Source organism: Haliotis rufescens, unplaced genomic scaffold (assembly GCF_023055435.1).
Source record: "Haliotis rufescens isolate VD_foot unplaced genomic scaffold, xgHalRufe1.0.p SCAF_15, whole genome shotgun sequence".
Lineage (NCBI taxonomy): Eukaryota > Metazoa > Mollusca > Gastropoda > Lepetellida > Haliotidae > Haliotis > Haliotis rufescens.
The window spans coordinates 11,316,282-11,343,713 of NW_025963835.1; the positions used below are offsets into that span (position 1 = coordinate 11,316,282).

The 27,432-nt window shown below is 40.6% G+C and overlaps 1 protein-coding gene across 1 annotated transcript; it reads left to right on the forward strand.

Annotated features, from left to right (window-relative positions):
- The first annotated feature begins 3,400 nt into the window (after positions 1-3,400).
- On the forward strand, positions 3,401-6,790 carry LOC124110425. The gene is made up of 3 exons (XM_046469789.2): positions 3,401-3,830; positions 5,166-5,339; positions 6,031-6,790. Exons 1-3 carry the CDS (start codon positions 3,527-3,529, stop codon positions 6,729-6,731), a joined length of 1,179 nt encoding a protein of 392 aa, XP_046325745.2. The 5' UTR covers positions 3,401-3,526; the 3' UTR covers positions 6,732-6,790.
- The last annotated feature ends 20,642 nt before the right edge of the window (positions 6,791-27,432 follow it).

Here is a 27,432-nt window from a genome sequence, read left to right on the forward strand (position 1 = left end):
GTTCCGAACTGTGCTAAATTCATTTTCGGGTTCATTGAACTTTGTGAGTGATGATTACGATGATTCCGAATCCGATCCGAACTATAAACTTTGTCACAATGATGTGTATTTTCATGTTTATTATTTTGTATGATTATGTGTTTTGCCAAAAAGCATATTTTGTATGATTATGTGTTTTGCCAAAAAACATTAACCTTTGTTCAAATAAGGGTATGACACTTGCCTATCTGCACTTGCAATGCTGTATTGTTAGCTAAACCATTGTGTTTATATTTATACCACATCAGCATTTCTCGTTGTTTAATGTAAATTAGGTTAATACTAATTTCGGGTGGAGTGTAACGGTAGTCAGTCAGATATGGTAATAAGATATTTTAATAGCGCTTTATTGTTTCTTTTCATTAGTGGTGAGTATTTTTTAGCTCCCTTGGGGTATGGAGCGAGTACCATGCTTTCCGGTGAGAAAGGCTTTTGTTTATCCGCATTCCGTCAAGGTGTTTTACGGATTTCAGGGAACTGGACAACTGTGAGTTCTCTATATTAGAAATTCTGTAAAATAAACATCATGAATACTCAGTTTCTCCGTTCAGAGTTTTCGAAAACATTATGCCGAGTGTGTATTGGATGTCACAGAGTGTGTATTGGATGACGATGATTGTGTAATGGATATCACCTATTTTGTAACGGATATCACCGATTTTGTATTGATTGTCGCCGAGTGTGTGTTGTATGTCACCGAGTGTGTGTTGTATGTCACCGAGTGTGTGTTGTATGTCACCGAGTGTGTATTGGATGTCGCTGATTGTGTATTGGATGTCGCCAATTGCGTATTGGATGTCGCCGATTGTGTATTGGATATCACCTATTTTATATTGGATATCACCAGTTTGTATTGATTGTCGCCGAGTGTGTGTTGTATGTCACCGAGTGTGTGTTGTATGTCACCGAGTGTGTATTGGATGTCGCTGATTGTGTATTGGATGTCGCCAATTGCGTATTGGATGTCGCCGATTGTGTATTGGATATCACCTTTTTTATATTGGATATCACCAGTTTGTATTGATTGTCGCCGAGTGTGTGTTGTATGTCACCGAGTGTGTGTTGTGTGTCACCGAGTGTGTATTGGATGTCGCTGATTGTGTATTGGATATCACCTATTTTGTATTGATTGTCGCCGAGTGTGTGTTGTATGTTACCGAGTGTGTATTGGATGTCGCCGATTGTGTATTGGATATCACCTATTTTGTATTGGATATCACCTATTTTGTACTGGATATCACCTATTTTGTATTGATTGTCGCCGAGTGTGTGTTGTATGTTACCGAGAGTGTATTGGATGTCGCTGATTGTGTATTGGGTATCACCTAGTTTGTATTGGATATCACCTAGTTTGTATTGGATATCACCAGTTTGTATTGATTGTCGCCGAGTGTGTGTTGTATGTTACCGAGTGTGTATTGGATGTCGCTGATTATGTATTTGATGTCGCCGATTGTGTATTGGATATCACCTAGTTTGTATTGGATATCACCTATTTTGTATTGATTGTCGCCGAGTGTGTGTTGTATGTTACCGAGTGTGTATTGGATGTCGCTGATTATGTATTTGATGTCGCCGATTGTGTATTGGATATCACCTAGTTTGTATTGGATATCACCAGTTTGTATTGATTGTCGCCGAGTGTGTGTTGTATGTTACCGAGCGTGTATTGGATGTCGCTGATTGTGTATTGGAAACCAACGGGTGGATATCACTGATTGAAAACGGAGGTGTACTACACTGGTTAGCCGGCAATGTTTTGTATAGACACGCTGGGAGTTTGTGTGGTTTCACGTTGCTTGGTAAAGATATATTGTGTGATACGCGAATGTTATCATTATCGATTTGATAAAATAATATAGTTTGAGCACTTATTCTATTACACCAGGGGGTGTAATTAGTATAGAGTTCAAATATACTTAGTTGAATGGGAATACCGTTTGCACATCGCTTTTTCGATTCATACCTCAATGAACCGGGAATATAACAAGTAGCATCCTTCACAGAATATAGATATTATAATACACACGAATTCCTACACAAGTTGAGGATTTAAACAAAATCAGAATGATGCTTAAAATGAACTATTTATTAAAACATTATGTGGCCGAGGCAAAAGTCTAGAGTGTTCTGTGTGCGGGATAGGAGACTTACCCCCAAGGCCGTTCGATGGTTGAGCATAGCAGTGGTGTTTTTGGAAATCCCAGTTCTATTTATAGCAACACGTCAAACTGAAAGATACACCAGGGAATTAATCACGTGTTGATGTTTGAAGTGTCAGCCATGAGTGACTCTCAATATAGAGTGACGATTTGTTTTCTTTACAAGACATTTTCCCATGTTTAAATAAGCAACAACTACCCCTTGACACCAGCAGGTTCTGCATCACGTATACGATGTAATCGAGCGGTGGTGGTGTATATCCCAGCATACTTTGCCATCTCCACATTAAATGCTTACAGGTGTAACGTGGCATGTAAGCTCTAAATGGTATTTTAAATACATTATGACAGCCTGTGCACGTTTTGAAATCAATAACATTACATCAGATAGACTAAAACATAGAGGGAATGTTTAGTTCATTTAGTTACTTAACCGGAACAAACAGCTCGTGTTACGGAAAGTGCTGCCTCCCCATATTCGCACTTTCCCTCCCCCCAGATAGCCCCCAACTACCGGGTAAAAGAAAGTATACCATTCAACATTTTATTTGATGAAAATATTACAAATGTTATCAAAACGTTACTTGGCTGAAAACATTCGCCGAAACACTGTAGACTTGAGGTCCACAACACAGCTGTGATCCCCCTGTGACACACATCAGCATCTAAACCACTTCCTTGTTTGTTTCAATGTTAGCCATCATCGAACGTGGGGGTATGCGTTCTTTGCTCGGGGGTTTACATTGTAAAATGCTTACTATTATCATCGTAGTTGTTTTCTACACATCACGTGTCTATCTACATTCATAAGAAAACACACTGTGGTGTATGTTTTTGTCCCCGCCGCAGAAAACATGTTCACTCTCACGTTATAGCCAATCCTCAAATCTGCATACCATCATAAATTGTCTATGCTATTAATATAACAGACACATTCAGCATTACTCGTAAACCAATCCTCGACAAAGATCTGTCATTGTGACAGATTCAGGACAACCATTTTCTGAATGAATATTTAAATCCAAATGATAATCTCTCTCTCTCTCTCTCTCTCTCTCTCTCTCTCTCTCTCTCTCTCTCTCTCTCAGTTCATGACGTGTGTCTACACTCATATATGGGTGTCCATGTTTACGCAGTGTTACCGCCCACGCAATACTTTCGTGGGGATGCTCTTAGAACATGAGCTATTAATTTCTATTCAGAAAACCACCTGTATAACCTGAACGTCCGACCCAAAAACCCGGATCTATTTAATCGGGGAATCCCCTATGAAAGCTATAAAGTGACGAGTCACACGTGTTGAGCACACACAAATAAACCTCATCATGTCAAGCAAACCTCGTTGTTCGAGCTTGATCGATGACGAAAAATCAAAAATTGATATCTGGAGTGGGACACTCGGATCTCAGCCCGCGTCAACTCAGTGTAGTGGAGATAGTGGGTTCACAGAGGAGACTGTCCACAGACCAGGGACAATACGGGGAAAGCCTCGTCATGTCGGATCCATGAAATTTGTTTCAACGTCGACCTGTGACGTTGCGTCAGATCAATGTCTTCGGAAACGTTCCCTAAGATCAACGATGAGGCCAAGTAACATTGATAACGTCTGTCAACTAGAAGACCTTGGGGGTAAGAATTGTTTTTTCATACAACCCTTGACTTTAATGTTAAAACATATCCTCTTATAATCGCTGGTACTCCAATACACCGCCGGGCCTTGTAAGGTATCAATATGGCGGATTGATCTGATGTTGGAGCCGTGAAGAAATAGAGGCTGATGCCCAATAAACACAGGGCTTGCAATGTCCAAACACCGCACGGCTCGGGAGTCTATGAAAGAAAATACTGCCATAGCGTTAATCCCTTGATAATCTGGGCCGGGAGGGGAGGGAGCGGTGATTGACTTAAGGAGGGAGTGTCCCCGTCTAAAGTGAATGCATCACAACAACTGTAGTAAAACAAGTATGTTGATTTAGGATAAGTCAATAAACATCATCATCAACAGCAACAATAATCGCCAACATTATTATCATCATGAACATTTTCTCCATCATGATCACAATCACCGTCACCAAACAATGCCCCTGTCGGCGTATTCCTCGTCCTGTCTTAGATCGGTGCTAGATCAATCATTTCTCGTCATTCACTAACTCATTGATTATCGGTCCTTCATCGTCAAATCAATGAAACCGTTTTGACACTTCTATACAGGTGACAATGTTCACATACATCTTTAATGTACACATCTTCATCCCCTTGCATTAGTCGATTAGCTGAATCAATACTGTACAAACTTAAAACATACAGGCTTACAGGCGCTCTCAGTGCATTATCGGAAGTAGAAAGCAATGGGCGTGTTGTTTGGGGCAAGTCCATACCCTGGGTATCGTTAACATTTGACGATCAAGGAAACTGTTCTCTTACATTCCTATATAGGTAATGGGCCAGCCATTTTGTATTCTTCTGACATGGCGTAATGTATAGCCGTTTAAAATTAGCCACAGCTCACGGTGAAAGCTCGGGAAATCCCATGTTGTGTTAATGTTTGAAGGGAGAATTGTTTTCACGGTCCGATGCCCAGTTCATATCTAGGCATTGACGTTATTATGAGCTCAGCGTCTCAAAATGAGAGACTGTCTTTGTGAACTGTAACATCAGCTGTTAGAGTGATCTACGCAATAAAACGCAAGTTATTTGCGTAAAACAGGAGTAAAGTTACTGGACAGTAGCAAGAAACAAATATTTGATTCAATGCCGAATTTCAGTGTAGCTATGTGTCATATTATATACTACTAAAAAGGTTAAGGACAACCAGATGTTTTCATATTACTATAGTAAATCTAGCATGCCATGACAGATTAACTATTGTAACATGAAAGGATTTAGTGATCCTTAACTATTTTGAGTGGTATATATTGGTTGATAGGGGTATGGGTAGGGATTAAATGTACATTTATTATTCAGACAGTGGAACAGAGGAATGGGGTACAGTTACCCCATCTGGGGAAGAGATTTTGCCGGGGATGTCGATGACAACAGCGACCTCGAGCGTTGCTAGGCGACCATCCAATGGAAGCAGAGTTCCAGAAGAGTCCGATCATGCAGAATACTCGACCACGACATCAATGAGTATCACAGGTACATACCTCTGGTTATAACAAACTCGGATAAAGCGAATATTGTCCTGAACTTTGTGTATTCTTTTTTTACGGCAGTCAGCAATATTCCAACTATACGGCACTCTCTATACATTGGAGTCTGGCTCTGGCAGACCGGTGGTTGATAGCATGAACAACCTACCACGTACTACGCAGAAGCCGTGTCCTAGAGCCTGGCCACCAGATCCTCTGTTGTCAGATATTACGCACCCCGTTGTATCGATCTCGGCTGTGTCCAATACTCCGTTATGTCGAACTCACATGCAGTCCGTTCCCGGTGAAGCCTTGCAATATTTCTCACTTTTTCAACCTGAATGTGTCTGTTAAGTCGAGCTCAAAATTCTCGATCGTTAGGTTGCAATTCGATATTTCACAATTCAAACTTGATTAGCAAAGCTTCATTCCCTATTTCTGGATACAGGTATGTTTTGTGTCGATACACGATTATATCAAATGATATTCGTATCGCGGCACACAACATGCATATCATCCAAACCTCCATGACACGTAGAGCTATGCCATTCATACAACACATTACTGAAGACCGCAAGTATGTTCTCCGGAAGCGCTCGTTAAAACATCATCAAGATCGTAATTTTACGAATACAGAACAAACATGAAATAATATATGTGTCTTTATTAATATACTTACATCTTTTTTCATTATTAAGTTACAGAATTGACATCCCGATGTAGCACTGGCGGAAGGGAAATAGAGGAAGACATTATTGTTGCCGAGAGGGAGGAAGTGGTCCATTGCACCCCACGACCTGTCACCGATCTGGTCTACATAAACTCGTTCAATGGGATGCGGGTCAAAATAAAATGGCCGCTTTCTAATGGCCGTTTTTTGAGAGCAGTTGATGATACGGACCGGCCCGTCCTTATCACCGACATCTACCAAAGAGAGTTCAAAGAACAATATTACTTCATTAGAGAAATCAAAAACGCAATTGATACGACTAACCGAATGTATTGCTTAATGTGTTTCCGGTATGACTTCCAAGGTCAATCGTTCTACCTCACACCTGTCAATACCACAGGGGACTGCCAGTCACAGACATTTGGCTTCCAATTCACTCGTGCAAACAGAAGTGATGTTGTGACGGACGTAATTACAGAGACAAATAGTAAATATTGGTACGAATACCAGAAACCTGCGTTTGAAATGTTACGATCTTTGGCCTATAGTGACTTTTACCTCAGTATCGAGAAAGGACGGCGGGTCGTGCTTCGAAACACCCACGGACAAACTCCCAGAACGAGGAACTATGCCATTCAGATTTTCGAAGATCCACAACCTCTCCCAGAAAGAGGGTCTGTTTCGGAAAGGTTCTCTCGAGGTGTACAATCATTACTTTGTATACACTGACTGTCATTGTTTTTTTATTAACATGCCATTCATTTTCATTGTTATTATTTATTTGTCATTCTTGTGCATGTTTGCATGTGTGACAACAGTAAATATAAAATAAATAATCTGATGGGAATTTCGTTTGTGCTCAAATTCTGTGATATAACGTCTAAAGGATGAAACAATAGACATATGAACAATGTGTATAATATAGCTAAAACCTTTCAAAATGTGGAGAGAGAGAGTATGTGCATGTGTGTGTGTGTGTGTGTGTGTGTGTGTGTGTGTGTGTGTGTGTTAATGGCATAAATAACAAAATGGATCACAACAAATCAAGTGGAATATATTCAGGATCCCAAAATGGGCTTCGAAGATTCTTCAGTTTCGGTTGAGTAACAGCTTTCGCCAAATGCATGGGTTCAATGTTCTCCGCCCTGGTCATGCTGGAAAATTGCTCAAAGCGGCGTAGAATCGTACTGACTGTTGCCCATGATATCAACCACTGGTTTGTCTGGTCCAGACTCCATTATAAAAACCACTGTGGTACAGCTGGAATACTGATTGTCCACTCATTCAAGACGATCACATGGCAGGTCACATGTATATTACGACTACTACTACTACTACTACTACTACTACTACTACTACTACTACTGCCACTGCTACTAATACTACTACTACTACAACTACTACTACTACTACTACTACTACTACTACTACTACTACTACTACTACTGCCACTGCTACTACTGCCACTACTACTAAGAATATGGTTTACAACTTAATGCGTATTCTTAAAGTATCCAAAGAACAGGCGCCACTTTTATGTAAAAATAAACGATGGTCGCCCAGGTGCTATTTTGGAGACTTCCTTCTCCAAATCAGCATTTCCCCAGTCAACACATCTATTCTTTCTTTAAGCAAAGGACAACATATCGAACTCTAAAGGAACAGCGGGTATCAACATAAAATAACCTTGGTATATATGTCACATCTATTTTTACTTGTAGTACAGGTGTACTTTAGGCTATAAATTTTCCATGTTGAGTGAAAGGCCAATCGTTGCGTTATTTATAGGACTGCCCACGCAAGTGAAAGTAGGTTAATATCTGCTATAGACACTGCCTGTTGAGTGAATGGATGGTGTTTGACGCAGCTCAGCAGATTAACCGTATATATATATGGCTGTAGATAAGACGATCTCATGGTTAGGCCGAGATATTAACTTCACCCTTGAAATCAATATCAAAATGGGGCGAAACCGCATTATCGGTGGTTCGAGAAGGGAGCTAATTCCGTTTGCCTAATCGAAAGTTCGAAGTGGGTAAAAGTGGTATGACCGGTACACTAGCCGGACCACAACCTGTCTACATCTTCTCGTCATGATCCGTCATCGGAAACGGAATATCATCAAATCCGTATTGAATTACCCAAGTTCATCCTATTGTTACACTATCTGGTAATAAACAGTGTCACATGTAAAAGAAAACTGATCTAAATAACTATTCAAATATATTAATGAAACTGTTTTCGTTTGAATTATTCTGATATATCTTTACATGGTCATCAACTGTCGCGTGATGTGTTTTTTGATTGACATAAATATATGTAAGCATTGTTTGAAGGCTATTTAGATAATTCGATTTTGATACTAATATGTCTAACATACAAGATTCACCACCAACCCATCTTCTAGACAGAATTTGTCCACAATATTTTAAACAGTTTAATAACAGAAATATTGAAGATGAATTACATTATTTAATATCTTGTCCGTTTTATGAAGATTTAAGACTTTTTTTAAATATTGTATGTTATTAAATCCGACCTTTACAAATCGGACTGATTTCAACAAACTTGTCTCTATTTTAAAGTCATTTACATGTCTTTTAGCAATCACGCTTTACAAAATTTATAAACGAAAACCATTATTTGATTCATTATTTTATTAACGCATTCTGTATATTACCGTGTATAATAATGTTTTGTACTGGATAGGAACCATATTTTTATGTAATCAACTGACGGCCAAAATAAACTTCACTATAGATTTATATCACTCTAGTTTTAAAACCACAAAAGATCCATCAAGTAAAATGTACTGAAAAGATCAAAATCTTATACAGCATCCGATATTGGCATGGCAGTTGCCCAAATTGAAGTGGGCTAGAAAAGAAAAAGCTTTCAAACTAAAAGTCAAAGGACACACATATCTTAAATCACTCAATGTTCATTGACACGTCACATTAATAGTGTGTATGACCACCCCAGACTACAAAACACACAAAAACTCAAAGAAAAAGTCAGTCGTCCGATGACGTCACGTGGGGCACACCGCCATTCTTGCCGGTTGGCTGGAGGATGTGGCCGCTGCCGAAGACGACGATCCATGACATCCCAGAGGTGTTCTATGGGGAACATGTCTGGGGAGCGTGCAGACCACAGCAACACGATGACGTTGTTGGCTGCAAGGAAGTGTAGGATTCAGGCTGGATGGGGTCTGGCGTTGTCTAGCTGATAAAAGACACCACGTGGTAGCTGTATGTAGAAATGGTAGGACAATCGGACGAAGAATGTCATCCCCCACCCCCACCCCCACCCCCACCCCCACCCCCACCGCGGGAAACACGGTGTTTACCATCAGCTCTGAGCAGACAGAGCCGGCGACGACTCTCTGCGAGTAAGAGAGTAACATTGGTGCTAACGACGTACAGTCCGGGTGCATCTCAGTCTCTGACGATGATGTTGCGCTGTCAATAACTGTCCTTTGTAAGCCCTAATTTACGTGACACATACATAAGCTCTCTCTCTCTCTCTCTCTCTCTCTCTCTCTCTCTCTCTCTCTCTCTCTCTCTCTCTCTCTCTGTGTGTGTGTGTGGTTTCCTCATATACACATATACACATACAGTGAATGAGTGAGTGAGTTGGGTTTAACGCCGCTTTTAACAGTATTCCAGTTATATCGAGGCGTGTCCGCTTCATGTTGAAGGAAAGCCCGAAGTAATGCAGGTCTCAGACGTTTACCACTTCAGTGAAACCTACGAGCACGGGTATGGTGCTGACAAACCTAGAAACATAATCGGGGCGAACCGGGATCCGAACCCAGGTTTCTGGCGTGCCCAAGGGACGCAACTCTTCACAGCGAATTGCGGCGCCTTAGACGACTGGGCCACCCGTGCCCCCTACACATACAGATACGAGAAATGGCCGTGTCTAGTATATAACCGATTATCCTAAAATTTACAGTTACATTTCTATTTTGTGCGTTCTCTCCCTCTTCATCTGAATCACTCGTGACCTCTCGTGTCATTTCGGAACAAGCGGAGTGGCGACTCGTGCCCCGCTCGAGGCCATCAACTTGACGCCGGCATCGTGCATTAGGGATAGTCACATTGCTGTACCACATCCACCTTTGCTCAGTTAAGTGACAGTGATATTTTCTAAATAAGGCACGCTCGTCATTTACAACTTCTTGTTGTTCTGTTAGGAAAACTGGGATACGCACTGGTACTATAAATAGCTGGGTTTTCCCAAATAGCCAGTGGGGCCTCGGGGAAAAGATGTCATGACTCATGACAGTAACAGCGTATATAGTGGGGAGGGGGTCACAGGGAATCTAGGGGAGGGTCACCAAAAATATGACAGTGTTTAGAGGAGGGTCATAAAAAATAATACACATATTTGGGGAGGGTCCTGAAATATGGGCATTTTACAATAATATATAGTTCTTTAGCATTTTGTCTTTTCGAGGAGGGTCATCAAAAAATGTACATGGACATGGGGAGGGTCATCAATACAGGACAAGCATTAGGGGAGGGTCATTATTTTCAGTTCATTAGATCATTAAATGGAATGTGCGAATGGTAAACGTAAGTTTGGGAGTGCAAGAAGACCCAAGAGAAGATATTCTGGGGTAACAGATTTCATAGGTTAGGCGAGAAATCTACGTTGTCATCGAGCACATATTTGTGATCTGCCATATAGAGAACGACGGTACAAGAATGACAACGCAAGCTGAGAAAAACACTTTGACGCAAGACACCAACCCTTTGTTCGTCAAATTAAATTTACACTGAAATAATTATCCCAAAAATTATTGGTGTTTAACCAACACAGACATGTTTAAAACACTACGAACAATATTGGCTTCAATTCATTCCGTTTCACATAGTACACCATACTGACCACTATGCGATTGCTTCCCTTATATACTGAATTTGATAAACAGTGCCTTTTCCACAGTAAATGAGCACAGTGGCTTATTCAGGCCAGAACTCGGTCACGCCACATTACGCCTGTGGTAAACTGGCGGCACGGGGGCACCAGTTACCTCTTATTCGTGTGTACAACTTTCTACGAGTGACACATTTCAGGTTTACATAAAACTAAAACTGAACAACTAATAAGATGCCGGGAATTTTAAGCACCAGTAGACCAAAATAATATGTTATTAACAATTGTTTAAAATAATTATAAAAATATGTACTTTCTACTCATTTGCCCATAAGTCCGATAGACTTTCAGAAAACTATTACAAAACTTCATTACCATAAATATTCCAGGAGAGTGTCTGCCAGTCTAGCAAGCTGTTAGGAGGCCTAAATGTGACAAAGAAAACGAAACTGAGCTTTGATGCTCATGAAGATTATGGGGGGCACGGGTGGCCCAGTCGTCTAAGGCACCGCGATTCGCTGTGCAGAGTTGCGTCCCTTGGCCACGCCAGAAACCTATGATTGTGGGTTCGAATCCCCGATTATGTTTCTAGGTTTGTCAGCACCATACCCGTGCTCGTGGGTTTCACCGAAGTGGTAAACGTCTAAGACCTGCACCACTTCGGGTTTTCCTCCCACATTAAGCGGACACGTCGCGATATAACTGGAATACTGTTAAAAGCGGCGTTAAACCGAACTCACTCACTCATGAAGATTACGGATTTGTAAGCAATGATATCTAATTTGTCTGCGCATTCGTTGACCTTGATGTGTGGTTTGCAAGTAACTTCCCGTTCCTTTGTGTCCTCTATGTGCTTCAGAAGGAGTTGAGGTGCAGCATGAACCTGGAACCAGCAGGGCAAGTACAAGTGTTCATGACGTTTTCAGTCAACATGGAGCAACTTGGCAGTGGATATCAGTGCATGAAAATAGTTGCACATTTATGAATATGCCTCCACCTATGACAGCTAATTCATATCATAAATATGTCAATAAGCTGAAGTCCCCGTGAAGATCTGGGTTAGAACTGGTCTTCAGCAACCCATGCTTGTCGTAAAGGCGACAAACGGGACCGGGTGATCAGGCTTGTATTTGTCATTGTATCCCAATTGAGTAGATCGATGCTCATGATGTCAATCACTGGATTGTCAGGTCCAGACTCGATTATTTACAAACCGCCGTCATACAGCTGGAATATTGCTGAGTGAAGCGTTTAACAACAAACAAACAATGACCTGGAGAAATCTGCTGAAGCCAGTGCACATAAAACTATGAGTGTTCCTACACAATTCATGATCGTGTAAGGAATAGCAGTAAAACTTTTGAATTTTGCTGTATCGGTAGATATGACTTGGCAGAGGCGGGGCTTCTTGTAACTGGACGTAGTTGTTGCACCCATGCACAGGCCCGAGGTTGATGATAGAAGGTAAAATTCCAGATTGTGAAGAGGCGGATCCAGGACTCGGGATGGTGCCCATAATACCCAAGTGAAAACCGAGGGTACAGTTAACATGTAAGGTGTCTGAAAAAGGGGGCGCGCACCCCTGCAAGGAGGGACATAGAAGGGACATAACTCGTAACAATTAATTGTGGCTCTACGATCGAGCCACGAAATACCAGCAAGTTCGGCAAGGATGGAAAGTGGACTTTTATAGTCAGTTAACTCCCTTGCCTCGAGAAGATGAATATGATACTGACAGAACCAGGATCATTGTCGGAGAAAATCTTCTGATCCTGGCACGACTAAAGGACGCAACTCCGTACAGCCAATAGAGGGGCCTTGCGGGACTGAATCCGGGTTCATGTGGGAGGAGTGTGTGTGTGTGTGTGTGTGTGTGTGTGTGTGTGTGTGTGTGTGTGTGTGTGTGTGTGTGTGTGTGTGTGTGTGTGTGTGGTCTTGTATCCGCACACAATGTCCTTTTATTCTTTAAAGTGACTTTAGAGTTTGACGCCGTTTTGTACAGTGTTTCTTTTACATTTCAGCAAAAGGAAGCGACAAAGTCATTAAAACTTAACTCACGAAACCACTCCTGTAAGATCAATAAATTACTCCTTTATCCTGGTACATTCACAATATAATAATTCAACACGACTCATCGTGTCCAGGAACTTCCCTGTGGCTTATCAGTAACTCTGACAGTCCTCGACACACGACACATGAAAAAGAATCACGAAATATCGCGATTATTAATAACGAAAAAAGCTGCATGTGTGCTTATAGTTATAAAGTGAAAACAAGCCATTCCATCGATAAGGAACATCACTTACAGTAATGACAACAATTGCAAAATTCGCTTTTCAAGAAATATCTATTTTGCTAGCGATGAACCACAATTGAGATTTGATCACGAACATAAGGGGGCCGGCCATCGGATAGTCTGGTCGGGACTGTTGAAAACAATTGTCTTTGTAGATGTGTAGCTGTAGTCGCATAAAAATATATACTCTCGATCCAAAATCCGAGCCTCGATTATCTACAGACCTCCCTCGTGTGGCCTACACAAACAAACACACTAACTATAATGACTACATTCATGCTGTAATGACTTTTCTATAAAATCCAGTCTGGTAACATGCATCTGATAAGCTGTCCCTCCAGCCTTGTGTCTCACTGCGTACCGGTCTCGGTGGGTGTGGAAGCGATCCGGTGCTTGGTTCTGAAGACGGCCTTCTAGCTGCCACTGAAGAGTCATTGCTTCATCTGCCGAGCCAAGTGAGTCATCCCATGCCTCAAGTGAGTTGTCTGCCAAGCCAAGTGAGTCATCCCATGAATCAAGTGAGTTGTCTGCCGAGCCAAGTGAGTCATCCCATGCCTCAAGTGAGTCGTCTACTGAGACAAGTGAGTCATCCCATGCCTCAAGTGAGTTGTCTGCTAGGCCATGTGAGTCATCTCCTGAATCAAGTGAGTCGTCTGCCGAGCCAAGTGAGTCATCTCCTGAATCAAGTGAGTCGTCTACTGAGACAAGTGAGTTATCTCCTGAATCAAGTGAGTCATCTGCTGGGCCAAGTGAGTCGTCGTGAATCGTCTGCTGATACAAGTGAGTCGTCTGCTGAGACAAGTGAGTCGTCTACTGAGGCAAGTGAGTTATCTCCTGAATCAAGTGAGTCGTCTGCCGAGACAAGTGAGTCGTCTGCCGAGTCAAGTGAGTCATCTCAAGAACCCATGATCTGTGAAAACCCCTCAAGTCCCAATTAAATCGCGCTAAGAGGCCGACATATACAAACCGTGTTGTAATGGAATACAGTGACAATGACCCGTACTCTTTAACTATGAAAGGTGACCCGAAACCTGTTTTAGTGCTCCCACAACCTGTTTATAGTGCTCCCGTCACCTGTTTTAGTGCTCCCGTCACATGTTTTAGTGCTCCCGTCACCTGTTTTGGTGCTCTCGCAACCTGTTTTAGTGCTCCCGTAGTCTGTACATGTTTTAGTGCTCCCGCAACCTGTTAAAGTGCTCCCGTCACCTGTTTTAGTGCTCTCGTCACCTGCTTTAGTGCTCCCGTAACCTGTTTTAGTGCTCCCGTCACCTGTTTTAGTACTCTCGTCACGTGTTTAGTCCTCCTGTAACCTGTTTTAGTTCTCCTGTAACCTGTTTTAGTACTTCCGTTAAGTTTTAGTGCTCCCGTCACATGTTTTAGTGCTCCCGTCACATGTTTTAGTGCTCTCGCAACCTGTTTTAGTGCTCCTGTCACCTGTTTTAGTGCTCCCGTAGTCTGTTTTAGTGCTCCCCCAACCTGTTTAAGTGTTCCCGTCACCTGTTTTAGTGCTCTCGTCACCTGTTTAGTGCTCCCGTAACCTGTTTTAGTGCTCCCGTCACCTGTTCTAGTGCTCTCGTCACGTGTTTAGTGCTCCTGTAACCTGTTTTAGTACTTCTGTGAAGTTTTAGTGCTCCCGTCACCTGTTTTAGTGCTCCCGTCACCTGTTTTGGTGCTCTCGCAACCTGTTTTAGTGCTCCCGCCACCTGTTTTAGTGCTCTGGTCACCTGTTGAAGTGCCCCGTCACCTGTTTTAGTGCCCCGTCACCTGTTTTAGTGCTCCCGTCACCTGTTCTAGTGCTCCTGTAGCCTGTTTAGTGCCCCCGTCACCTGTTTTAGTGCTCCCGCAACCCGTTTAAGTGCTCCCTCACCTGTTTTAGTGCTCTCGTCACCTGTTGAAGTGCCCCGTCACCTGTTTTCGTGACCCGTCACCTGTTTTAGTGCCCACGTCACCTGTTTTAGTGCCCCGTAAACTGTTTTAGTGCTCCCGTCACCTGTTCTAGTGCTCCTGTAGCCTGCTTAGTGCCCCCGTTACCTGTTTTAGTGCTCCCGTCACCCGTTTCAGAACTTCCGTCACCATTTTATTGCCCCGTCACCTGTTTTAGTGCTCCCGTCACCCATTTAAGTACTCCCGTCATCTGTTTTAGTGACCCGTCATCTGTTTTAGTACTCCCGTCACCTGTTTAAGTGCCCTCGTCTCCTGTTTTAGTGCTCCCGTCACCCGCTTAAGAACTCCCGCCACCTTTTTAGTGCCCCGTCACCTGTTTTAGTTCTCCCGTCACCCGTTTAAGTACTCCCGTCATCAGTGTAAAACGGCGAAACAATCTGCTGCTCTTCTAAACACAAAACACCTCGTGAATACTGAAGTTTCAGTTTCACCGCACAAGTCTCTGAACAGTAGTAAAGGCGTCATCAGAGACAGGGACCGTTGGCTCTCGGATATGAGCGAATCGGAAATAGAAGCAGAAATGCGAGGTGAAGGTGTAACGACTGTCAGACGTTTTACGCGTAAGAGAAATGGAGAGACTGTACAAACAAACACATACTTACTTTCGTTTTCCCAGCCTAAACATTCTAAATGTATCAAAGCAGGATATTGTAACATCGGGGTGGAGCAATATATTCCAAATCCACTTCGACGTTAACAATTGTCAAAGGTTTGGCCATGGTGCCCAGTCTTGCAGGAATCGCATGACATGCTACAGATGTGGCGAGGGTTCCGATTGTATGACACCTCCAAAATGTGTTAACTACTACGGAGACCATGTATCTTCATCAAAGGCGTCCAAGCTGGAAGCGTGAGTATGAGATAGTCAAAATCAAAGTTCAGAAAAATATTCCATACCATGATGCAAAACTTTTGCTAAATGCCACCACTCCTCAAACAGCAGGTATGTCCTACTCTGCAGTGGTTTCTCGACCTCTTACGTAATCTGTTCAGTCTGTTGCATGTCAAACTGATATCACCTGGACAAAAACAGACAAATATACAATCACTACACCATCTTAAACTGTTGACCAGAACCATGCCTCATCAGGATCTCAGACTGATTCACCAAGATCACCAGCTCCTATTGTGAAAAATCCTTGGCAGAAAATTACTCCAAACAATCTGATCGAATACCCAAGGGTGTACGTGACCCTGTGAAACTTTTCAAAAAGTATCAGATACTGGAAGACATGGATGTCTCCCCATTTCCCCGTGCGCGAAACAGAAGCCACTCGTAGATCCCCAGTACTTCCACCTCCTATAACATGAATCAAAATAACTCCCCCATTCAGTGGAATTGCAGAGGCCTAAGGACCAATTTTAATGAAATTCTATTATTGGTACAGGATTTTAAGCCATCGACAATATGTCTACAAGAGACATATCTCAAGCAAACACAACCATTTAACTTCCGTCAGTACAGTTCATATCATTCATTTTCTCCATCAGGTGTTAAAGCCACTGGAGGATCTTCCATCCTGGTGCGACAGGATGTGATTCACAGTCCTGTGTCCTTTGATACAAATCTCCAAGCTACCGCAATGCGACTTACTTTGCACATTGCATTTACTCTGTGGTCTCTATATATTCCTCCCTCCTCTAATCTTAATCGTTCTGAACTACAATCTCTATATGATCAGCTTCCTAAACCCTGTATCATAATGGGTGATCTGAATGGTCAGAATCCCTAATGGGGAATCGTCAATCTAAATTCTAAAGAGAAACTCCTTGAGGATTTTATCTCTTATAATAACATATGTATTTTTAATGATGGTTCCAATACATATTTACATCCTGCTACTAGGACGTATTCTGCGTTAGATTCTAACTTGTTAAATGAATTTACATGGTCGGTCCATGATGATCTGCGTGGAAGCGACTATTTCCCTACAATTCTGAAAACTAATAACCCATCTGACGTTCCGCCCTCATCACGGTGGAATTTTGATAAGGCCAACTGGTCTTTGTTTCAAAACCTCTGTACTGACGAGTTAACACGTGACATTTTCGAGAATGCTCCTGATCCTATTAAGTTGTTCTCAGATCAACTGAATGAAATTGCTGATGAAACGATACCAAAGTCCTCTGCAAACCCACACATACGAAAACCATGGTTTGATAATACATGCAAACAAGCTAGAAAGATAAGGAAAAAGGCAGAAAAATATTTAAATCATGTTTAAATTACAAATGCTAAAGCAAGACGCACTTTTAAACAGAATAAATGTGTGTCATGGAGAAAGTATGTCTCCAGGATCAATTCCCGAACACCTATGTCCAAGGTGTGGAATATGATTCAAAGGATTAAAGGAAAAGGTTCCAAATCTAGCGTTCAACACCTTAAAGATGGCGATCGTCTACTAACAAATAACTTTCTTCATCAGCAAATTATGTTCCAAAATTTCAGAAATACCAGACTCAAGAGGAAAAGAAAAATATTAATTTTACCTCAGACAATGATGAAGATTATAATGAAGTGTTTTCACTCCATGAGCTACATACTGCCCTTGGCCAAGCTCATGATACTGCGACAGGAGATGACAATATACACTATCAGCTCCTGAAGCATTTTCCTCAGTCATGTCTTCGGGGAATTTTCTTCCATCATGGCATAATGCCATTGTAATCCCAATACCTAAACCTCGACGGGATAAGTCTGATCATTAACTAGCTGTGTTTGTAACACTATGGAACGGATTGTAAATAATCGTTTTATATGGTACCTGGAAACCAACAACCTTATCACAAATATTCAATGTGGTTTCGGTAAAAACAGAAGTACCATTGATCATTCGGTACGTTTAGAATCGTACGTTAAAAATGCCATTTTCAACAAACAATCCTTTTTTATCTTGAAAAAGCATACTATACGACGTGGAAGCATGGTATTCTTAAAGATTTAGGATTTTGAATTAAGAGGTCGTTTGTATCCAAGTTTTTAACAGGCAGACAGTTTCAAGTTTGTGTGGGTCATACCCTGTCTGACCATTATAATCAGGATCAGTGTGTCCTACAGGGCAGTATTCTATCTGTTACTTTATTTAGCATAAAGAATAATAGCCTTTCCAAAGTTTTGAATGATTCACTTGATGGGTCACTTTTTGTGGATGACTTCAATATTTCATGCCGTGGAAAAAAATGTGTACTATAGAAAGACAGCTACAGTTATGTCTTAATAAAATTCAAAAATGGTCACTTGAATATGGCTTTAAATTTTCAAAAGCCAAGACCAACTGTATTCATTTCTGCAGGAAGTACAAGTATCATAAAGATCCCGAACTATTTTTAGATGGCAATCCTATCAAAGTTGTAAAGGAGACCAAGTTCCTTGGACTCATTTTTGATCGGCATTTGACCTTTCAGACACATATCAAATATCTTAAGACTAAATGCCTGAAGGCTCTAGATTTGCTGAAAGTCGTTGCAAATTCAAAGTGCGGTGGAGATAAGAAGACCCTCCTTCACTAGTATAGATCCCTGATCCGGTCTAAATTGGATTATGTTTCCATTGTTTATGGTGGAGCCTGCAGAAGTAATTTAGAGAAATTAGATTCCATACACCACCAGGGACTAAGGCTATGTCTATGCATTTAGAACATCACCAACTGATAGCCTGGAGGCTGATGAACCTTCTTTGCTGCAACATCGTATCAAGTTATCCCTTCAGTATGTTACTAAATTACACTCTAACCGACTAAACCCTGCCTACGCCTGTGTTTTCAAACCTCCTTATGAAGAGTTGTTTCAAAGTAAATCTAAGCTGGTTCCACCACTGGGAATTCGGATTAAACCCCACATTTAAGCTGCTTGTATTAATTTAGGCTTTATTTCTCCTTCTCGGCTTTTGTCTTCTCCTTCTTGGCAAATAGTCCTGCCGGAAGTAGACCTTACTCTTACTCAATTTAAAAATGACACAAATCAATTTGTTTTTCAACAGGAATATCTACAAATGAGAGCAAAATATGAATCACATCGTTCAATATTTACAGATGAATCCAAGGACGTTGACAGGGTAGCAAGTACCACTGTCATTGGATCAAAAAGTATATCTTTCCGAATACCAGACTGCAGCTCAATTTTCAGTGCTGAGGCAAAGGCTATTCTAACTGCCTGGTATATGTTCAACATCAATCAAAATGTAAACAATTTGTCATCTTTTCAGATTCCCTGTCATACCTTCAGGCTATGGAAAATGTCTCTTCCTCTCATCCGCATATTCTTTACATTTTAGAGTTGTATAATGATCCCAGTCGTCTAAGGCGCCGCGACCGATTCGCCGTGCAGAGTTGCGTCCCTTAGGCACGCCAGAAACCTATGATTGTGGGTTCGAATCCCGGTTCGCCCCGATTATGTTTCTAGGTTTGTCAGCACCATACCCGTGCTCGTGGGTTTCCCCGAAGTGGTAAACGTCTGAGACCTGCATCACTTCGGGCTTTCCTCCCACATTAAGCTGACACGCCGTGATATGACTGGAATACTGTTAAAAGCCGCGTTAAACCAAACTCACTCACTCATAATGATCTCCTCTACTGGCCAATACGACATCGTTTTCTGTTGGTTACCGAGTCATGTCGGCATAACCGGAAACACAAAAGCTGATGCTGCAGCTAAAGCAGGTCTGGATAAATCTGTCACCCACCTTCTGATCCCGTACTATAAACCTCATATCAGAAATTATATCAGGCTGATAATGCAGACAAGGTGGAATACCCAGTTAGGTGCAATCAAACTTCACCAGATAAAACCAACTATAGGTTACACTTACTTGGGTTGCTGGTGAAGGGCATGATGAAGTTATTCTGCAACGATGTCGCATTGGCCACAGTCGTTATACTCACGAGTATTTATTGAAAGACGAGGGTCCTCCCTTTTGCATCCCTTGTGATGAGAGAATCACTGTCAAGCACGTTTTACTTGACTGTGTAGAGTTTTCTCTCACAAGGGATACTTTTTATCAAGTTTCGAATTTAAGGGATCTTTTTATTAAAGTAAATTCTCACTTAACTTTTTAAGAGAAATAGGACTGATCAATAGCTTTTGAATACATGAGTTTTAAATTAGTTAGATGCAATTAATAACTTATCTTATCCAGTTGAAGTACAGTAAAAATTATTGTCCCCTGATTGTGACAGATAAATCTCATAATATCTAAGTACATTGCAGAGAACTAGAATTTTGATACATTTCAAAATTGGATTGTTTCTTATATATGGCTAGTATTGTCTACAACTACCAGTGACTAGAGTTATGACTTAAATCCTGCTGGGGATTCATGCAGGTAGCTAAAGTACTGTAAGTCCCCATGGTCCCAAGTAAGGGGGTCTGGCTTTAGTTACTGGAGGTATTTTGCTCGTATTTAAAAAATATAAAATGTAAGTTGATGTATATATACTGTCCTTTGTGACAGGTATTTATCTTTCAATTTGTTCTCGTCACTATTTGGCTGAGATACTGCCGATGTGACCCAAAACTTTAACTCACTCACTCACTAGCTGTTTTCGTGGTCTCATCGCCTATTTTAGGTTAACCTGAATAATTGTGTTCAACTGGTGATGTTATCTGTGACAAACACATTTTACTTCCCCAGGATGTGCAGTTTGACTCGAACTATGGAGGACAATATTTCAGCCGATGTTACCGTGCTGGCACCAAGACACGCCAGACCAACAGGTGTAGATGGTTCAAGGCTAAGCTGCACTGTAGCTCCAGGTCCCACTCACGTCTGACATGTGTTAACGAACCCTATGTCTTCATTATATAGATATAGCAAGTATTGTAGACTATCTATAGATATAGCAAGTATTGAAGACAATATAGAGATATAGCAAGTATTGAAAATCTATATATAGATATAGCAAGTATTGAAGATTATATATAGATATAGCAAGTATTGGAGACTATATATAGATATAGCAAGTATTGGAGACTATATATAGATATAGCAAGTATTGAAGACTAGGTATAGCAAGTATTGAAGATTATATATAGATATAGCAAGTATTGGGAACTATATATAGATATAGCAAGTATTGAAGACTAGGTATAGCAAGTATTGAAGATTAAATATAGATATAGCAAGTATTGGAAACTATATATAGATATAGCAAGTATTGAAGACTAGGTATAGCAAGTATTGAAGATTATATATAGATATAGCAAGTATTGGAGACTATATATAGATATAGCAAGTATTGAAGACTATATATAGATATAGCAAGTATTGGAGACTATATATAGAGATAGCAAGTATTGAAGACTAGATATAGCAAGTATTGAAGATTATATATACGTATAGCAAGTATTGAAGACTATATAATAGATATAGCAAGTATTGAAGACTAAAAAGATATAACAAGTATTGGAGACGTTATATAGATATAGCAAGTATTGAAGACTATCTATAGATATAGCAAGTATTGAAGACTATCTATAGATATAGCAAGTATTGAAGACAATATATAGATATAGAAAGTATTGAAGACTATCTATATATATATAGCAAGTATTGAAGATCTATATATAGATATCGCAAGTATTGAAGATATATATATAGATATAGAAAGTATTGAAGACCTATATATAGATATAGCAATTGATAGACAACAAAACTCGCTGCTTCAGGTCAAACGTTGTTATTCGTTAGACTTTCATTATACAACTTACAAAACGATCATCTCATCTGGCGGGTCTTCTGGCGACAATCCCTGCACATCTGAGGTGGCGACGTACATTTTGTGAAGATATTCGTCAAAGGCCAGGGATGCTTCTTGCAGTCACTGTTGCTGGCTGGAATCGATTTCGTAGGTGTGTTGTTCGAATCCAGTCGTCTTGTCGATTATTGGTTACGCGTGGCCTGCCACTCCTAGGATGGTCTTTGACTGCATTCGTCTGTTGCCAACGTTGCCATAAACACCAAATGGTGTTTCTGTGGACGTAAAATTGTCTTGCAACATCACGTTGAATCGATCCTGCTTCAAGCATACCAATGCTCATTTTCGGACAGGCGTGGCATTTCGTAATGTTGAATAATTGCGTAATTTTGTTGTTTTTCTGAGTGGTTGTTGTCAGCACGATGCTAAACAATGCATATGGAATCCCGTCAGGGCCTCACTGGACACTAAATTAACGTGGTATTTAGCTTTGCAAGAACAAATAGACTGAAGCTTTAGTAATGTCAATTGTGTTTACTGGGTCAAAAAGTCGGATTTAATATTGGTCATTTCGTGGGAAAGAGGTTACTAAAAAGCCAGTTTATAAATTATTCAATCAATCTTTATTTCAGAAATACTGAAAGGCCATAGGCCTATAGTACATATCTTTGTGGACAGTGGGTGGACATATTGATATCTACTTATTTAATTCATTATCATTTCTAAAAATCATTCCATGGAATATATAAATATTATATATAATATATATAATTATATATAAATGATTATATTATAAATTATTCATATGCTTACATCATATATATGCTAATTTATGAAGCACTTGCCTACATAATAACAATGAGACGTCTATCTGTTTATGTCAGTTACGAACTATGGATTCAGTGTAACTCAGACTCGGGTATAACGAATTAAAACGTGAATGTCTAATGACGTTGTACACGTGACATTATACTGAACCATGACGAAGCCGTGAAGTGACAACATTACACCAAAGCAAATTGATATAATTTATTTTATCACTTGCCCGTGAAGAGATCACCCGTTTAATAAACATACAGCTTTATTACACATTGTGTAATACCAAAACGCGTGCTTATGTACTCTCGGAACACGTTTCATGAACAAATATTGAAAGCTCTCAACATCCCTTGGCTTATTCAACGACATTGCGTATAGAGTTGATAGATCACTGAGAGGAGCTTATGCACACTCGATGACCCCAGCAACCTTGTTGCTAGGCTGTCGTCACATGGCATTGTTTCGCCGATGGACCTTGCAACAAAATTCCACAATTTACGTCATCGGGTATTGTGACGTGATTGTAAACTTTGAGGTGCAAGACCCGTTCCACAAGGCGATCGTATTGTAGCGCAACGACAGTCGTTAGTCTAAGTTAAAATATGTGAGTTGCGATTAGCACTACGATAATTTTGTGGAACGGACGCCTGAATTCTAAAGGTGGACCGTTGTATGGTATTAAATTCATACGTTTCAACGTTTGACGTGTTTGAAGTATTATTCTGTTAAACTCAATTGGACTATGCCGTGGATCGTGTAGGTGTCAGCCTATTCATACTCAATAGTATAATTCTAAAAACGTTATCAATGGCAAGTAATAAATAAAATACTAAACTCGCTCCCGTGTAAAACCAATTTTATGAAACTCGTGAATAGTTGTGGTATCTGACTCGCTTTCGCTCGTCAGATACCACAACTATTCACTCGTTTCATAAAATTGGTATAACACGGGAGCGAGTTTAGTATTCTATATTTATCACTTGCCCGTGAAGAGATCACCCGTTTAATAAACATACAGCTGTATTACACATTGTGTAATACCAAAACGCGTGCTTATGTACTCTCGGAATACGTTTCACGAACAAATATTGAAAGCTCTCAACATCCCTTGGCTTATTCAATGACATTGCGTATGGAGTTGATAGATCACTGAGAGGAGCTTATGCACACTCGATGACCCCAGCAATGTTGTTGCTAGGCTGACGTCACATGGCATTGTTTACGTCAGCGGGTATTGTGACGTGATTGTAAACTTTGAGGTGCAAGGCCCATTCCACAAGGCGATCGCAACGACAGTCGTTAGTCTAAGTTAAAGTATGTGAGTTGCGATTAGCCCTACGATAATTTTGTGGAACGGACGCCTCAATTCTAAAGGTGGACCGTTATATGGTATTAAATTCATACGTTTCAACTTTTGACGTGTTTGAAGTATTATTCTGTTAAACTCAATTGGACTATGCCGTGGATCGTGTAGTTGTCAGCTTCGCTCGTCAGATACCACAACTATTCACTCGTTTCATAAAATTGGTATTACACGGGAGCTCGTTTAGTATTCTATATTTATGAATTACTATCAAAGGAACACAGGAAAAGGAACACAGGAGCTGTAGACAACAGACAAACAATAACATCTAACAGTTTCTCCTGAAGTTAGAAAAATCAGACTTTTTCAATTATTTCAGCCGTACTAAAAGGGACAGCCTTATCAAAGCCTAGATTACAATAAAAATATGTCTCTGTCGTATAAAGCCAATCACTCTCCTACACAGAGATCCTTGCGGCAGACGGAGTCGCTATGTCAAATCATCACATCTTGCACAGTCCATTCATGTGTTTTTTATCTGTTTCATTTTGGACGATTCTGCATGTTCAGAATAACATACGTCATGGAATGTTTTACTTTCATTGAGAAACTATCCAATAACGTGAAAAACTACTGTTTATACGCCACGCCCGTTCTACTTTCTACTCCACGAGCTAATGATATACCGTCACTTTGGTGTGACAAAAAGTCTAGGTATCAGCCATTTGAACATGTCTGATCATTTTCATACCACAGCTTAAAAATGTAATATTTCTGACCTTGTCCTTGTTTACAAAAAAACCAGTTATTTCCAAAGGTAAGTAACTAAAGTTCTTATGCTGTATGTTAGCTGTCTTATTATCCCATCCTTCACTGAAACTTCCAAGTGTATAAAAGGTTAGTGGTAACTGAGAACACATGTTGAATTACCCGTGAAGATTCGGGGTAGAATTGGTCCTCAGCAACCCGTGCTTGCCGTAAGAAGCGACTAACGGAATCGGGTGGTCAGGCTCGTTAAGTTGGTTGATGCATGTCATCGTATCCCCATTGCGTGGATTGATGCTCATGTCAATCACTGGATTGTCTGGTCCGGACTCTAGTATTTACAGACCGCCGTCATTAAACTGGAATTTTGCTGAGTGCGGCGTTAAACAACAAACGAACAAAACAAACAAAACATGTTAACTTTCATCCTTCCTTATTTACAAACCTTTTGTGTATATTTTAATTTAATTCCTAAATTTATTCATAGTAACATAGTGCTGGGGTGTTGTATTATTTCCATTCAGATGCATAAATGATATTTATTCTTTTTCCTCCCCACCCTGCATTGTCAAACACAAAAACGAGGCCATTCAAACACATACAGGTTATCAGTATGCTTCATTCTCAGAGAACTAATATCCTGCACAATCAAGGTTTTGCTTCATTACCGAATTCAACACTTATCACAATGTTCGTTTAGCTTTGGGCAGTTACATACATAGTCGAGGAGCTTTAGCAAGTCGAGTTGCATTGAATGAATCAAATGAATGAATGACACGCACTCAGCAGTATAACGGGGACCCGACTATAACCAAGTCGAAGCCAGCCAAACAGTTGAAGCACGAGCAACAACCCACGACGTCAAGGAACGGTCACATACTGGTCACAAGTGACATCCTCGAGTATCCCGCGTAATACTTCTCCATTCTATAAGAAACAATATCCGTGACCTACTCGCTACCCTACTTCTTTTGGAGTCCGATTAGAAGTAAACGACGCCTCAATCAAATAACATTCATTCGTGCGAAGTTCTTAACAATTGAGATGGTAACGTCACTTCCTAAATACAGGTACAGTACAGCGGTCTCGTAGTTTTCAAGAATATTTTTTGTTGGTTGATTTTGTATATAATCATATCTTAAATTACTAAGAATGTTCTTGACCCTAAGTACGTTTCGATAATTTTGTTTATATTGTTTAAGATTGTTCAAAAACAACGGAACTACTTTTTAAGTCGCAAATACAAGGGGCGGTGAACCGTCCTCGTGTGTTTGCTAGGGAGATATTACGTTTCAAGGTTTAATATTTGTAATTGAAATGATATAATTTCCCTGTAGACACCTCACAAAATGTATATGACAAATAGGATATTTTATATGTCTCGTGAAATATCATGTTTCTCTCATCTGGTGATGGAGGAAAAGGAGAACTCTAGAAAATATCTCACTCGACGAGAGAATCACGATATTTCACTCGACACATGAACTATCCTCTATATTTTTCTGGTATATGTCGTAGGGCCCTATGTCCAATGACAGTTTGAGGAAGTTTTGTCCACTCCTCTTGTAGCGCATGACCCAGTCCAACTAAGCAAGCTGGTGGCCTTTCACATCCGCGTGCACGTTGCACGATAATTTCCCCCTCGCGCTCTATGGTGTGAAGGTCATAGCAGATCTACCTCCAAATCTGCCTTACGTTGACTTTCATAATGATGCCTCCAAACGCGGCCACGTCTATTCAGAAAGTCCAGAGTAAATCAGGATTTATCTGAAAACCTTACACGAGACTACAAGCGATTCCCCCAATTGCTACGCTCTAAACGCCATAGGCGCCTGGCTCGAATCTGTCGATTTATTAACGGCTGTACAACTCGTGGGCGTCGAGCATGCAGATTAGTTGCATGCATGCAGACGATTTCTAATCGTCTTGTCAGCCATTTGAGGTCAAGTGGCCTTGCGCAAGTCAATAACGATTTGATTGGCTGCTAGGCTCGATTTCATAAAGACTGTTTTCTGATCGATCCTGGATTTGTGTTATTGACGTAGGCACCCTGTGCGGGGCCGATCATTAACATTTTTTGTCTGCAGATACCCGTTCCAAAGTCTGCAAATCACAGACTGAGATACATTGAACATATTGGCTATACCTCTATCAGTCTGGAGCATGTCAATAGCCCTTAGGCGCTCGTCACATTGTAGACGACGCCTTCCGAGTCTGATCACAGATATTGCATGAAAGCAAATAGTGAGCTTACGCGTTACTGTGGATAATGAAAATCAACAATACTAAGAGCCATGAATTTTTTAAATACCTTTCACTTAAGTATCAAAAACCAGGATGGCCTCCTACCTACGTACACGGGGGAATTTCATAGTCCACGTGCAATGTTTCTGGAGTGTTGGGGCGTTTTGGTTCCGAAACCATTCAATCTGTGGCAGTAATTTTTTGAAAGCTGATCTTTCTTCTAATGACCGATCATAATATTCATATTTCCTGAACCCCTACTTTTTGAAGTAGTATATCACTATCATTTCAGTAACAGAACTGATCTCTATTGCGGTAAATATGTATATCAGTAGCCGAATTTTCACTCTGAGCCCTAAATATAATATTATTTGAATAATAAAACAATTGTGTGTTTTTAATGTTGTATTCCCAAAACATGTATATGATATTTATGTTCAGGATATACATAAGTGTCATACTATTTCTTTATCACATAATGCC

What these genes read in the sequence shown, in the direction of transcription:
- LOC124110425 (XM_046469789.2), top strand. Translation starts at nt 3,527, where the DNA reads ATGTCAAGCAAACCTCGTTGTTCGAGCTTGATCGATGACGAAAAATCA. An exon ending in TCAACTAGAAGACCTTGGGG is followed by an intron (nt 3,831 to 5,165) that starts GTAAGAATTGTT and finishes TTTATTATTCAG; the next exon opens with ACAGTGGAACAGAGGAATGG. An exon ending in GACATCAATGAGTATCACAG is followed by an intron (nt 5,340 to 6,030) that starts GTACATACCTCT and finishes TTCATTATTAAG; the next exon opens with TTACAGAATTGACATCCCGA.